This window comes from Hemicordylus capensis, chromosome 3, assembly GCF_027244095.1.
Source record: "Hemicordylus capensis ecotype Gifberg chromosome 3, rHemCap1.1.pri, whole genome shotgun sequence".
Classification (NCBI taxonomy): Eukaryota; Metazoa; Chordata; class Lepidosauria; order Squamata; family Cordylidae; genus Hemicordylus; species Hemicordylus capensis.
Genome location: NC_069659.1, coordinates 358,680,410 through 358,694,707, shown reverse-complemented (window position 1 = coordinate 358,694,707; position 14,298 = coordinate 358,680,410). Strand labels below are relative to the sequence as shown.

Below are 14,298 nucleotides of genomic sequence, written 5' to 3'. Positions count from 1 at the left end.
AGCCCTTTTCACCCAGCTGGGCGTCCCTCTCTCAGGCACGCTAGTTTCTAAAAGGAAGGCGGAAGGTAAGCACAACACCCACCCAGACACCCCTGGGACCCCCTCCCCACCCACGCCCCCTTTCTGGTTCACCCTGAAGCAGAATGTATGATGGCTTGCTACGCCTGGAACCAGTGTCCCCGCCCTCAGACCAAGCAGCTCGCCGGCACCTCTGTGCCTGGATCCACGGAATGCAGCCATTCAGCTAGGCGTTCCTTCCAGCGGGCGGGGATGGCTCTCGCCACCAGAGAGGTCTGCAGGTCTGCACTGGACACGGACACAGGTCAGTGTGAGGGTGCCACAGAGGAGCCACGGACTCAGAGACTGAGCTTTGGAGACACAGATATGAGCTTTCTTGGTCTAGGCAGAAGTCTCTGGCAACCCTGCTAGCACCAAGAATACAGTCCGTTTCCTGAGACTACGCAAGCAACACCAGGGGAAGGGAAGTGCAGAGAAGAGGGTGACGAGGGCAAGGGGAGGCGTGAGGAAGTCCTGTGACTTTCCCTGGTGATGCGAAGGGAGTGCTTCTTCCCAGTGGCGGGCAGGGGAAGGCCCCGCAGCAGCAGCAGCAGCAGCAGCAGCACCCAGGACTCTTGGCACGAGCCCACAGCCATCAAGGGGAGGAGCCCTGAGATTCCCAGGCAGGCAGGCGCAAGCACTTTGCTCGTGTGGCAAGCCTGCTTGGGTAGAACTCAGCCTCAGGGAGGGTCTTCTTTGGGGGCTTTCCGCTGAAGGAGTCTGGGGCTTTCAGGCAGTCCAAACACAGGCATGCAGATGCTCAGCTGGGCAGGGCCCTCTGGGGCAGTGAGGTGGGAACTTGCACCGCCAGGGCCTCACAACGGCAGCAGGCCCCCTGCTAGCTCTCGGGAAACCTCTTTCAGGGGAGCAGAATGCCCAGACAACTAACTGGAGGAGGCAGCACTTTTAAAAGGGGTTGTCCCAAGTTCATCCCCTCAAAGGCAGGAAAACTCTCCAGTTTCCCCCTGTGAACTGAGCAAAGAGGCACCTTTTAAAAGTGGCGATTCTCTTTATTTAGCACGGGGAGAGCAACTGGCCATATCCAACCCCAGCACACCATCCTTCCAGTGGCTGTGGCTGGCGACTTTCTTATGTTTCTTTTTTAGACTGTGAGCCCTTTGGGGCCAGGGAGTCAATGTCTGTCTGTCTGTCTGTGTGTATGTACGTATGTAAAATGCTTTGGGAAGTTTGGTTGAAAAGTGGTATATACATAAGTACATAGGAACATAGAAAACTGCCATATACTGAGTCAGACCCTTGGTCTATCTAAGCTCAATATTGTCTTCACAGACTGACAGCGGCTTCTCCAAGGTTGCAGGCAGGAATCTCTCTCAGCCCTTTCTTGGAGATGCTGCCAGGGAGGGAACTTGAAAGCTTCTGCTCTTCCAAGAGCGGCTCCATCCTCTGAGGGGAAGATCTTGCAGTGCTCACACATCCAGTCTCCCATTCATATTCAACCAGGGCAGACCCTGCTTAGCTATGGGGACAAGTCATGCTTGCTACCACAAGACCAGCTCTCCTCTCCTATTTGTCGTATTCATCTATAAATATTTGTCGTATTCATATTTGTCGTATTCTTTGGTACAATCGCCTGCATAGGTGAAGAAAGGTGTGGACATGAGGTCTACTCAGGTGATGGCAGAGCAAAAGAGCTCGGTGTCCTTAAACTGCACACTTAGCTACAGGTTTCTGATTGCATCCCAAAGGGTCTGTTCAGGCCGACATCCTCTTCCTGTGGCCAAGGTGCTCTCTGGCAAAGGCACGCTCCTCAGACCTCGTGCTCCTCTAGGACGCATGCTGCTCAGCTGTGGAGGAGCCTCCTTTCTCTGGGTGTGGGTGGATGGGTTTCCCCACTAGGTCAAGCTCCTGCTGATCCAATCCGAGACCGGGGCTTTCCCTCCAAGGCACTGGATGGTGCCCCTTTCCCTGCTGCCTGCAGGCTTGGCTTCCTCCTGCTATGAGGGAAAGGGATGTGGTGATGGCCACCAGCTTGTCTGGCTTTAAGAGGGGCTTAGGCAAAGTCACGGAGGGCAGGTCTGTTAATGGCTATTAGTCGGGTGGCTGTGGGCCACCTCCAGACTTGGAGGCACGATGCCTCTCAATACCAGTTGCAAGGGAGCAATAGCAGGAGAGAGGGCATCTCCTCAGCTCTGGGCCAATGTGGGGAAGAGGAGGTTGGACTAGATGGGCTTTGGGCCTGATCCAGCAGGGCTGTTCTTATGAAAGGGAGGGGGGAAGCAGGCTGACTGCCAGAGCATGCTCAGTGCTTGGACCATATTGCTCGGCTCCTGCATCAGTGGCACTGGCAACCAGGGTGTTTCCGGGCACGGTTCACAGGGCTGGTGGTTATTCTCTTGAAAGCCCCAAATGGCTTTGGGGTCTCCTCCTGAGGTTTGCCTTGTTAGAGGTTGTTGATTTTTACCCACAATAGGTAAAAATCTCAGAGCACTGAGGAATGAGCACACACACTCCAGCTACAGAGTAGGTAGCAGAGGATGGTTTGGATATTGCAGCTATTTAGAGAAAACACATGGAGATCCTTGTGTGACTAAACACTGGACATTTATCGGTTAAATACACTTAGACAGGAAAGACCTATATCTAATCTAAAGGACTACATAGTGGATTGTGACTCAGCAGAGGAAGTGCTGCAGAGTCAGTTCAGGGGTCATAGAGTAGGGACAGATAGGGAGACCCCGACTCACTGTCTCTACTGCCAATGCCCCTAGTGGTCATTAGGACAGTTGGTGCAAAAGGTTGCGATGCACTGGAAGTTCATCTCCAACATGCCTGGCCTTCTTTGTCCTTCCTCCCACGCTCTCCTCCTCCTCCTCCTCCTCCAGGCTTCTTTCTTCCATGAGGGGGCTTTTACGCTCTCCTGCTTTCAGACAGACTGTGTGGAAATGTTGTTTTTATTGGTTTGGGTGCATCTTTTGGACTGTTTCCACTTTTGTAAGCCGCCTTGAGTTGTTTTGAAAACAGACAGGGTGCATCAGTCCCTAAATAAACAATCACGTGGCCCCGCGAGGTCTGCAGGGAGGGCTGTTTCCTTCCTGGGCAGTGCATGGCTTTGCAAGGGGAGCCGAGGGACCTGGCTCTGGGGGCAGGGGGGCTGCTGCTGCTGCTGCTGCTGCTGCTGCTGGCGGCGTGGCTGGCGGGCCATGAGTGCCAAGGCCTTGTGCTGGGGCTGGATGCCGCAAACTGCCAGCAGGCTCAGAATCTGGACCAGCCTTTGGGGCAAGAGCCGCCTCCTGCTGCTGCTGCTGCTGCTGCTGCTGACCCTAACCCTAAGCCTAAGCCTAACCCAGAGCAGGGTCCGGGCTGCGGCTCAGCCTCCCTCTCCCAGGACCCCTTTGGCCTGCCCAGCCTCTGCTCATCTCCTCTGCTGTCCACGCCACGTGGGCCACTGCTTGGTCATTAAAGCAGCCCCAGAGTTGGGATGGATGAGGCCGGCCAGAAGAGCCTCTGTGAAGCTCTGGCGTGGTTGTATTTCTGTTTCCCAAGTTGGGGACAAAGAAATCACTGGGGGGGCGTTTGGGAAAGGGAAGAGAGAGCTCTGTGCTCCCCCCTCCCCCCCCGAAGGAATGCGACCCCTGGGCGGCGGCGGCAGCAGCAGCAGCAGCAGCAGAGTCCCTTGCAATCGGACCAGGGCGCCTTTCCGAGTCTTGTTCTCTCCTCTTCCCAGCTGCCAAGAAGAGCAGCCAGAACTTCCTGCTCTCCAAGGCCGTCTGCTTGTTCTCAGGGATTCTGACACGGGGAGAGACCCCCACTTGACCCAGGGAAACGGGGCCGGAGCGAGGCGATCTTGGCTCATGGAAGGCGAGAGGGCGGGCTGCCAGGAGCAGCTCAGGCGGAAAGTGGGGTTTCGGCGGGATCCTGGCATCCTGCCACTTCCCAAAACAGAGCTGAGTCTTCTGGCAGCTCTTCTGAGATCCGCCACACATTCAACAAATCCATGCAAAGTGAGTTGCGCTGACTGACTGACATGAATGAGCACTAATGCCGCCGCCGCATCACCCGGCACTGTCGGCCCTCTTTGGGTATGTTAACCTTTGCTTGTCAAGCCATCAGGACTTCTTGCAAAACCCAACCTGCACTTCAGTCAACACAGAAGAGAGAGTTGACCCTTCGATAGACTCCTGCTGGGGGCCTGATCGACCAGACACACTCGGGCATGATCCCAGCTGCAACCCCGGGGGCCAGGCGGCATTGGTGGCGGCACTCTGCAGGAGCCTGATGGCCCGGGGGGCCCGGGGGCTGTGGCGTGCCTGCTTGGGTGGGGATCCACCCTTGCCTTGCCTTGCCTTCTGTCCCGGCTCCCGGGAGTTCTTCACACAGCAGGCTTTACTGCACACTCGAAGTTGCCCCCCAAAACCAATGCAAAAAGTGGATTTTTAAAACCCCGGATATAAATGGGGAGGCGGGGGCGCAGTGCAAAATCTGAATGGTGTGTGAAGTGCTCCACGATAACTCGCAGGGACTTTGGGGTAGATCTGGCCGATATGAGGGGATGGGAGCGAAAGGGCTTTAAAAGCCCCGTGTGGAAAACACCAAGGAAGCAGCCGTGAGTGCCTCTGCCCCCTCTCCTGAGTCCTGGCAGGCCTGGGTGCCTCTGTCCCCTTTGCTAATGCAAAGCTGGCAGCATTGGGCAGGGGGACCTCCTTGGGGTGGCAGACTTCCTCCTTGGGCAGGGTGGGAGTGGGGCAGGGTGAGCCCCACTTGAGCTGCAAGAATGTGGCCAGGGGAGCCTTGTGGGGGGAGGCTGTATGGAGCCCCCCCCCGCCCTCTGGGTCCCTCCGCCAAGGCCCGCAGCTGGGACGGGCTCGCTTGCCCTGATGGGGCAGCAACCGCCACTTTGCCGCCCCACCACTTGTGGGGATCCTGCTTTTCCTCCCCCTCACTATTACCCCCCCCCGTCTTGAGGTGGGCCTCTGAGAGGCGGCTTCACCCACCCAACAGCAGCACCATCATCTCCCCTTCAGTGGGGGGGGTACTTTGGGAGGCGACTCCAAGGATGGGCAGCGGGCAGCGGGCAGCGGGCAGCAGGCAGCCACCCCCCACCCCGGCCAGGAGTGGGATGCGGGGCGGGGGGGGCTGCCCTAGTCCCCGCGCCCCCCTCCCAGCACACACACACACACTTGGCAGGGCCCTCCCGTCGGGGAAGTGATTTCGGTAACCAGTGACGCTTCCCCTTTGCTGATTCATTGGTTTGGGGAGCTTAAATACAGGGAAGAGGAGGAGGAGGAAGCCAACACCAGAAGAACAAGCAGCCCCGAGAGCGGGACGCCCCGCCTGCAGCAGCCCCACAGCCGCCGCCTCCGCCGCTCAGCATCTGCCCGCCGCCAGCAGCTGGTAAGTCAACTTCTCCTGCGCGGAGGAGTTTCGGGGCGCGCGCGTGCGTGCGGGGAGGGGGCACGGACTCCCCAGGCAGCTCCCGACTCGCAGCCTTCCTCTCGACTTCGCTGGGTCTGCCAAGGTGCTGCTGCTGCGCCCACCCAGCCACCCATCAACTGCCGCGGGTGGAAAGGAGCAAACACCGGGGGGGGGGACGTGTCGGGGCTGCTGCCGCCCAGCTGCTTCCTCGGACTGGGGCGTGGGGTGGGGGGCCGCCAGAGCGCAGGAGAGCAGCCCGGCGGCTGGCGGCGGGGGCGCGTTTAGGGGCTGGCGGGGCTCGGTCTGTGCGCCCTTGCTGCATTCCTGTCTGCGAGCCAGAGAAGCGCGCGCCCGCGCGGGGCGGGGGTGCTCTTTCCAGGCGCCCCCCGCCACAAGCGGGACCACCAGACGAGGCGGACGCGCGGGCATCTCTTGCTCAAAGGAGGGCGACCCTTTGAAGAGGGGCGCCTCCCTCCCCTCACGGGCCGGCCAGCGGCTGGCTGTCAGCAGCCGGACTGTGTTCGGCGGGCAAAGTGCTTCCAGATGGCGCAGCGGGCAGAGCTGCGGCGGGCGAACTCCGGCGAGAGCCCTTCCTCTGCGAGCAGCAGCCTCTTTGCTCCGGCGGAGATGCGCCCCCCCCCCCTCCCCGTGGCGGCCCGCCGTGGGAGGGGCTGGCAGGCCCAGAGGCAGAGCCAGACTTCGTGGGCGAGGCGGGCGAAGCCGAAGGTGCCCCTTGCGCAGGAGGGCCAGCGAGCAGCCGCCAATGGGATGCCCGAGGCGCCGTCGAGCGCCTGGAAGGCGGGCGGCGCGGGGAGCAGCAGAGGGAGCCCCAGGAAATGGGAGGAGGCGCGGGCAACACAGCGCGGAGGGGCAGGAATTGCGGGCCGGGGCGGGGGGGGGCTGGCCTGGCACTGGCAGGCGGAGCGGGGCGCGGAAAGGCTCCGGGATGCGCCGCCGCCGCCGCCGCCAAAAGGGCTGGCAGGATTGCAGGCGGCCTCGATCGCAGCCTCGTCTTCCTCCCGCATCGCACGACTTCAAATCTCCGCCGCCACTTCTCAACAAGCGTTCTCAAAAAAGCACTTTGCGGGGGGGAATGGCCTTCCCCTCCGGGCTGGAACTTGTCCCGTGTCTGGTGGGATTTCGTGACAGGCCGGGCAGATCTGGGCTTGGCGTGAGCAGCGGAAGCTCCTTCACAAGAACAGCAGCAGTTCAACAACGGAACCCAGGGCTTAGGGGGCGTGCGGGCGGGGGGGGGGCAGCTGCCCCCATGGATGTCCTCGCTGGAGTCAGACCTCTCTTGGGGTTCTTGCAGTCAGGGGCAGCCCTGGGCATTGCAGTGCTGGAGGTGGCCTTGCTCCACAACGGGGGGGGGGGAGGGCAAGCCAGCCAGCCCCCTTTCAAAATGAACCTTTGCGATCCTTGAAAGTAGTGTGGGAGATGCTGGGGAGGGGAGGGGGCAGCCCCTCCCCCCTCCCCTCTTGCTTTGTGCAAGCCGAGGGTGAGCAGGGGCCCCACCCCTGGCCAAGCTTGCAAGGGCCAGATGGCCCCCAAAAGCTGCTTTGAAGAGGGGGGGGGTAATTTTGCTGCCCAGCTGGCACCCCAGGAATCTGCTGCCAGAGGGTAGTGCCTCACCTTGCCTCACGCAAGGACTGCCCCTGGTTCTCGCCCCAGATTGCCTGCATGGCATCAGAGATGAAGCTAGTCTGAAGGGCCCCTCCAGTGCTCTGGCTCTGCCCGTCACGGCAGGAGGGGCGAGGCCGTTCTCTGCCCACTCTCAAGCCAGTCCGAAGCTGGGAGTCATCTGGAAAGGTGGGTCCAGGTCAGAAAGCCCCACCCTGGAAGCCCAAAGCAGGAGGATCTGCTGGGGGGGGGGCTGCTGCCCCTTGCTCCCAGGCTGGGGTCTGCCTGTGGCTGCCTTCCCTGGCATGCTGAGTTGCCCCAGGCAGTGGGGAGTGAGTGGCCCCCTGGGCCACGAGGCAGACAGATGATACCTTGGGTTGATGGGAGAGTCCATGGGAGAGATTCGGCCCCCATCTCGGAGGGTGGGGTAGCCCGCCCCCCCTGGCTTTGCCACCAGCTGCAGTCAGGCTGCCCAAGGCGGAAGAAAAGGTCCCTCCCGCTGGGACTGCTGCCTGCTGGTCTGCCTGCAGGCCCACTGGTGGCCCAGCCCCTGAGCGGGGTGTGTTCCAGCCTTGAACCAGCCGGTGGCTTTTCAGGCCTGAAGCCCGGCTGTGCTGACTTGCTGAGACTGGAGAGCGAAGTAAGAAGGTGCTCCCAGGGGCTCAGGACACCCACCCACCTGCTGGGCCGGGAGGCAGAGACGTGTGGTCCTGGTGGAGGGATGTTCCCCTGCCTTGGTCCTCTCTGCACTGCCCTCTTGTGGCCCCCTTGTGTCCCGGAGGGCAGAGGAGCCGCTTTCCCTCTCCGGGGAAGCCAGAGGGTTTGGGGCCCGAGCCGAGACCCAGCCCGCCTCCCCCACTCCTGGCCTGACCGGCAGCAGCAGCAGCAGCAGCAGCAGCAGCAATGACTTCATGGGCCAGGAATGTGCTGCTGTCAGCTCTCCCCCTGCCAGGAGACGGGGCTCAGGACCCACATTCAGAGCCCAGCTTGGCAGGGTGCAGTTTCCGTGGCCACAAATCCCTCTGACCACCAGCCGGGCTCAGAGTTTCCAGCCGTGATCCTAACCAGCTATTATTCCCCTCTGTGGCCTCCAGCCTGCCGGCTCTTCAGCGGCAGGGTCAGGAGAAGTCTCTTGGCCTCGCTGCAAACTCTGCTGCTGCCCCAGGGCAGGGCTGCTCACCTGGCCTAAGCCGGTCCTGCCTGCTGCCCCCCCCCCCGCTACCCTGCCTTAAATGGCAAGCCAGGAGCCCCCTGCTGGGGCTACTGCAGGTGCCTGCTTGGCAGAGACAACCCCGCCCACCGCCACATCCACTCCTCTCCTCAAAACGGGGGGGGGGCACCGGCTGGCAAGCCCTCCCCCTCCATGCCAACCCCTCTTGGGTGGCCCTTGTCAGAGCGACCTGCTAACAAAGCCTGGGGGGAGAGATTCCCAAGAGCCAGGCGCTTCCAGCAAGTCTGGCCGTTGGGCCGAGAACTGAGACCCCAGAGAGCCATAATAGGGAAGCAGAAGGTCGTCCCAGGTTCAATCCCGGGCTGGCAGCATCTCCAGGGAGGGCTGGGAGAGACTCCTGCCTGGAACCTCAGAGAAGCTCTGCCGGTCAGTGCAGACAATACTGAGCTGGAAGGACCGATGGTCTGCCTCTGACTCAGTAGGCGGCAGCTTCCATGATGCTCCAAGGGGAGGGTCCCAGCAGGCCAGGCAGCTCCTTGGAGGGGGAGGATGGGAGGCAGGGTGGAGCCGGGCCTGAAGGGGGCATGTGGCCGGGGGGTGTGATTCACGGGGAAAGGGAGCAGCAGGGCCTGCGGAAAGAGAGGCTGGGAGGAGCTGCCTTCCCTGGCCTGTGCACTTTGACTCTCCCTTGAGAAGCAAGCGAGGCCGGAGACCCTGAAGGCTTTTGTGTCTATGGGAAATGGAGACCCGCCCCCAAGAGAGCAAGCCATGCCGTAGCCACCATTGGCCCGGGGTGGGGCAATGTCCCTGGGCCGCCAGGATCTGGTGGGGGCACCACAGTGGATGAAGCAGAGCTGCTCGCCTCTGGCGCTTTGTTCAGCGAGCGGGCGAGGGGCTGTGCGCCCCCACTGCCTGGTGCTGCTGCCCACACCCCCTGCCTTGGCGTCAGATGGACCTCAACCCAGGGGGGCGTGGCCAGCACTGGGAAGGGGGCGGTGCTGAGGCCCTTGGTTGGCTGTCCCTGGGCTACTGGCCAGCCCGCTGCAGCCCAGCAGCAAAGGCTTGCAAAGGGAATGAGGAAAGTCTTGCTTGCTCACTTGAGTGGGAGCCACCAAAGCTGCCAAGAAGCAAACCGCACGTGGGCCGTGGTCCCTCCCCCCCCCGCCCGCGTGCGGAATGAATTTTATTCTGGGCGGCAGGATCATGGCCGTGTGTGTGCACATAAATTCAGAGTGGGGCCTTCCTGATTCAATCTGAGTGGGATCTAAAATTAACTGAGCGGGCATCCAAAACTTGTGTGTGCGTGCATGTGCACACGCCTTAGCGGGAACACTGCCCGTGGGGCTGGCCTGCAGCCTCCCAGACTCTGGGAGCTGGGGGGGGGGCAGGGGCAGGGGCAGAGGCTGCTGGGAGCTTGCTCAGGGGCCCAGCAGCCCCACTGTAAGGGCTCTCCCGTGTCCCACCATGGCGCTGCTGCCGCCGCTGCTGCCCTCACACGCTCCGAGGCAGCGGGCAGCTTGCAGTGGGGACCCGGGTGCGGCAGCAGCAGGCTTGAGGAGGTGCCTGTCGGAGTTGGCTGTGCGGTGCGTGGAGGTGGGGGAGAAGGAGCTGGGGAGGCAAGAAGCAGATGTCTGCTGAGCGGAGCAGGAGCAGAGCACAAGCGGGGGTGTGTGTGTGTCTGGATGCAGGGCTGGGGGCTGGCGAGGGTCCATGCCCCCCGTGCCCCACTGAATGCGGTGGCAGGTTCTCGCTTTGCTTTCCCTTTCTGGGCCCTGCACCGCCGCCCAAAGGAAGGTTGCCTGAGATCGCGCCCCCCCCCCCCCCGTCATGGCCAGAGCTCAGGCATGCGGATGATGCTCTCTGGGGAGGGGCCTCCTGGGATGGGCCAGTCAGCCCCACTGCTTGGGGGCAGGCTGCCTTCCTCTCTGACCTCAGATGATCCCTGACCCCCAGCTTGCTGCCTCTCCACGGCTTCATGTTGCCCAGCAGGCCAGGGGTCATGCCCCCCTGGGAGACACCAGGGAGGGAGGAGGCAGAAGAAAGGAGCACCTGCCCCTGGCCCTGCGCTCCAGCTGCTGCCAGCTTGGAGAAGCCCGGAGGAGGCCGCGCCGTCTGGTAACGCTCAGTGTGTTGTTTTCCCCGCAGGCCCCACCCACGATGGAGCGGAAAGGCTGTCTTCCCCGGCTGGTGGTGGGCTGCGCAGTCCTGCTGCGCCTGGTGGGGGCGCCGTGCCCCGAAGAGTGTGCCTGCTCCAAGGCGGCCCAGGTGGAGTGCTCGGGCCCCCAGCTGGTGGAGATGCCCGCCCCGCTGCCCAGCAACGCCATGAGCTTGCAGGTCCTCAACACCGGCATCAGGGAGCTGGGCGAGGCGGCCTTTGGGAACGCTTCCGCCCTCATCGCCCTGCGGATGGAGAAGAACCAGCTCTCCCGCATCAGCCCCGGGGCCTTCCGGCACCTGGCCTCCCTCCGCTACCTCAGCATGGCCAGCAACGGGATCCGGGAGCTGCCGCTGGAGCTCTTCCACCCGCTGGGCCGGCTGGAGTCGCTCCTGCTCCCGGGCAACCGGCTCCTCCGCCTCCAGGCTGCCCACTTCAGCCAGCTGGGCAGCCTCAAAGAGCTCCAGCTCCAGGGGAACCAGCTGCAGGCCATCCCGCCGGGGACGCTGGACCCGCTGCGCTCCCTCGCCAAGCTCAACCTGGCCAAGAACCAGCTGGCCCGCCTGCCCCCCCGGCTCCTGGCGCAGCTGCGCAGCCTGCAGGTCCTGCGCCTCTACGAGAACCAGCTGGCCGAGCTGCCCGCGCGGGCCTTCGAGGCCCTGGCCGAGCTGCAGGAGCTGGGCCTGCACCACAACCGGCTCCGGGCGCTGCCGCCGGGGCTCTTTGCAGCCAACCGCCAGCTGCAGAAGCTGTTCCTCTCCAACAACCGGCTGGAGGCCCTCCCGCCGGGCCTCTTCCTGGACCTCCCGGAGCTCTCCCGGCTCTCGCTCTTTGGCAACGCCCTCCGGGAGCTCGGCCCGGGGCTCTTTGGGCCGATGCCCCGGCTGAGGGAGCTCTGGCTCTATGACAACCAGCTGGCCAGCCTGCCCGGCCAGGTCTTTGGCAACCTCACGGCCCTGCAGCTCCTGGTCCTGAGCCGGAACCAGCTGCGCAGCCTCTCCCCCGAGGCCTTGGCTGGGCTGGCGGAGCTCCTGGAGGTCTCCCTGCACACCAACCAGCTCGCCACGCTGGACGGGGAGACCTTCCGCGGCCTGAGCAAGCTGCAGAACGTGTCTTTGCAGAACAACCAGCTCCGCTCCCTGCCGGGACGCCTCTTCCAGCACACCCCAGGCCTGGTGACCATCCAGCTGCAGAACAACTCCCTGGAGACGCTCCCGGCCGGCATCTTCAACCGGCTGCCCCACCTGCGGGAGGTCTGGCTGCAGGACAACCCCTGGCGCTGCGACGCCTCCCTCCTGGCTCTCAAGAAGTGGCTGCAGGAGAACCAGCCCCGCCTGGGGAGCAGCCAGCCGCGGTGTGCCCAGCCACCCCTCCTGCAGGGGAAGCCTGTGGCCGAGATGGACGAGGCCCTCCTCCTGGGGCCGGGGAGCTCGGCCACCGCCCCGGCCTGGCCACTGCCCACCTCTGGCCAGGCAGAGGCCCCTGGGCAGGACCAGAGGCCAGAGACCACCGCTGCTGCCGCCGCCACCCCTGCGCCCCCCACTCCGTCCCAGCCAGCTCTGGGCAGTGAGCCGGGCAGCGCAGAGACAGAGCAGGAGTCCCCAGCGGCGGCAGCAGCCACTGCCCTCCCCAGCCCTGGCATTGTCCCTGCGGAGGGGGGCATTTGGGGTCTGACCCGCACCCAGACTGGGGTGGTGGTCACCTGCATTGTGGTCGGGTGTGCCTTGCTCCTGGGCACGCTGGTGGCCGTGGCCTTCTACGGCTGCGGGAGAAAGCAGCGCTCTGAGCTGAGCCCAAGGAAAGCCTAGAAGGCAGCCAAGGAGAAGCACCAACACCCGCCTGCCTGGGACATTTCGGGGCAGGGGGGGGGACGGGACACACACACACACACACACACACACACATTTGTTCTGCATCACGGTCTCCAGCCCTCCCACCCGCCCCTCTCGGCAGCCACCAGGACTCAGTGGGCATCCCCCCTGATGACAGAGGCCCTGCTCCCCCTCAGCATTGTGCCTCAAGCTCGACCAGTGTGCTAGACCTCCCTGTGCATTGCTGCGCAGCCTCCCCCTGGCTTGGTGAGCCTAGACCCCCATCCCATTCCCCAGGGACCCAGCACACCGGTCCCCCAAGGCTGACGAGCGGTCCTGCCCCAGCAGCCTCAGTGGAGGTGGGGGTGTTGTGGGCACTCCGAGGCTGGCGTCCTGTAGGAAGGCACACTCCCTGCAGTGGCAGGCCTCCCAGGAGGGGCAGCCCTTGAGCAGCTTCCTCTGGGGCAAGAAGGCAGCCTCCGGACCTGCCCAGGGTGCTTTCCAGTTAGCTGCTCAACAGCGGCAAAATGCTTCGGTTTGGGCAAATCACATTCAAAACGTAAATAGCAAAGTGCCCAGCAGGGGGAGCAGTCTCGCAAAAACAAACAACCCGAAAAAGACAGCAATCTTTTTACGCCGGACATACAACATTATGGAAATAAATTGCAGCGATTAAATACCAAACAAGGCATCGGAAATGTGAACGGCACCCAGCAGTCAGTGTGGTGTCACAACACAGGAAGTGCGGAAGCACACTCTGGAGATACGTCCTGACCCCATTGCAGGGACTAGTCTGGAAAGCACCCTGGGCAGGTGGCTGTGGGGAGCAGAGGCCACATCCCAGTTGCTACAGGCGGCCCATCAAGTCTGGGCCCCACAGATGGTGGCGAGCCGGCTGTGGGGAGAAGGAAGCCAAGGAGACTCAGAGGCTCAGGGCAGGGAGGCCATTGGGGGGAGTGTGGGGGGATTGCCACACCCAGGCAAGCAAGGCGGCCGATGGGCTGAAGGGGTGTGGCCCTGGCTGGGGAGGGGCCCCTGAGCCATCCCATGATGCATCACTGTTGACCGTGATGACGTTCCTTACATTGCAGCGAGGAAGGACTAGAGCATCAGGCTCTCTGAGGGGAGGGGGGTGCAGTGCTGGAGGCGGGGGCTGTCGCTCAGCGAGGGAGCATCTGCTTGCACACAGAAGGTGCCAGGTGGGTCCAATTCCTGGCCTCTCTGGGTCGTGCTAGGAAAATATCCCCCCGTGCAACTCTGGAGAATGCTGCCAGTCGGTGGAGGCAAGATGGAGCTAGAGGGACCAGGGGCCTGGCTCAGTCTTCGGGAGCAGCTTCCTGTGTGCCTGTGGGGTGCCTGCCGGCCCCACTGCTCACCACCAACTCTCTCTCCAAAGGAGCAGGGAGGCAGTCAGAGTCCAGCTGAGGCAGCTCGGCCTTCTAGGGAGGAGGCCTGGCCAGTCCAGTGCCCCCTGGAAAGGGGAGGGGGCTGATTCGGGGGGTGTCCCACCAAGAAACTGGAGCTCCAGAGGTGGCACTGAGGAGCCCCCTTCTCTCTCCAGGGGATCTGGCTGCCTCTCCCGCCCCCCAACCCATCCTCTCTCGGGCCCAGTTTAGGGATTCCAGGCACTGGAGTCCTCCCAGACCCAAAAGGGCAGCAGCTTCCTCTGGGCACAAGCCAAGCGGGCTTCGAAGCTGGGCTGGAGGCCGGCTTGGCTTGGCCACCTGGCCTGAATGAACAGGTGCGGTCAGGGCCAAGACTTGCAAAAGGCCGTTCCTCCTCCCCCACCTCCCAAGCAAAACGAAACAGTTTGTAACACCATCAAGGGAAAGTCCATCTTTTGTCGAAAGTGAAAATAAACGCCTCCTGCTTTCCCATTGTGTCTCCTCCTGCCTCTTTCTGGGTGTGTCCGGGTGTGTGAGGGTCCTGCAGGCCATCGGCTGCCACAGTAGCCCCAAACCAGGGCAGGAATTTGTGGAGAGCCCCCCCCCCCCGCCCGCCATGGGACCCAGGGAATTGTCTGTCCCAGTTTCTGCTTTGCCAGATGGCGCTCATGTCCTCTGAGGGGGAAGAATCTGGCCTCTCCCCTCCGCACCAACTCTGCACTCCAC

At 62.8% G+C, this 14,298-nt stretch overlaps 1 protein-coding gene across 2 annotated transcripts; it reads left to right on the top strand.

Moving 5' to 3' along the window:
* The first annotated feature begins 5,323 nt into the window (after positions 1-5,323).
* On the top strand, positions 5,324-14,062 carry LOC128348966 (leucine-rich repeat-containing protein 15-like). 2 transcript variants are annotated; one of them, XM_053304772.1, is made up of 2 exons: positions 5,324-5,409; positions 10,367-14,062. In XM_053304772.1, the coding sequence occupies exon 2, from the start codon at positions 10,379-10,381 to the stop codon at positions 12,182-12,184; it is 1,806 nt and encodes a 601-aa protein (XP_053160747.1). In that variant the 5' UTR covers positions 5,324-5,409; positions 10,367-10,378; the 3' UTR covers positions 12,185-14,062. The 2 variants fall into 2 exon arrangements, with proteins under 2 accessions (XP_053160747.1, XP_053160746.1); XM_053304771.1 differs by lacking the exon at positions 5,324-5,409 and adding an exon at positions 6,031-6,156.
* Positions 14,063-14,298: the final 236 nt, after the last annotated feature.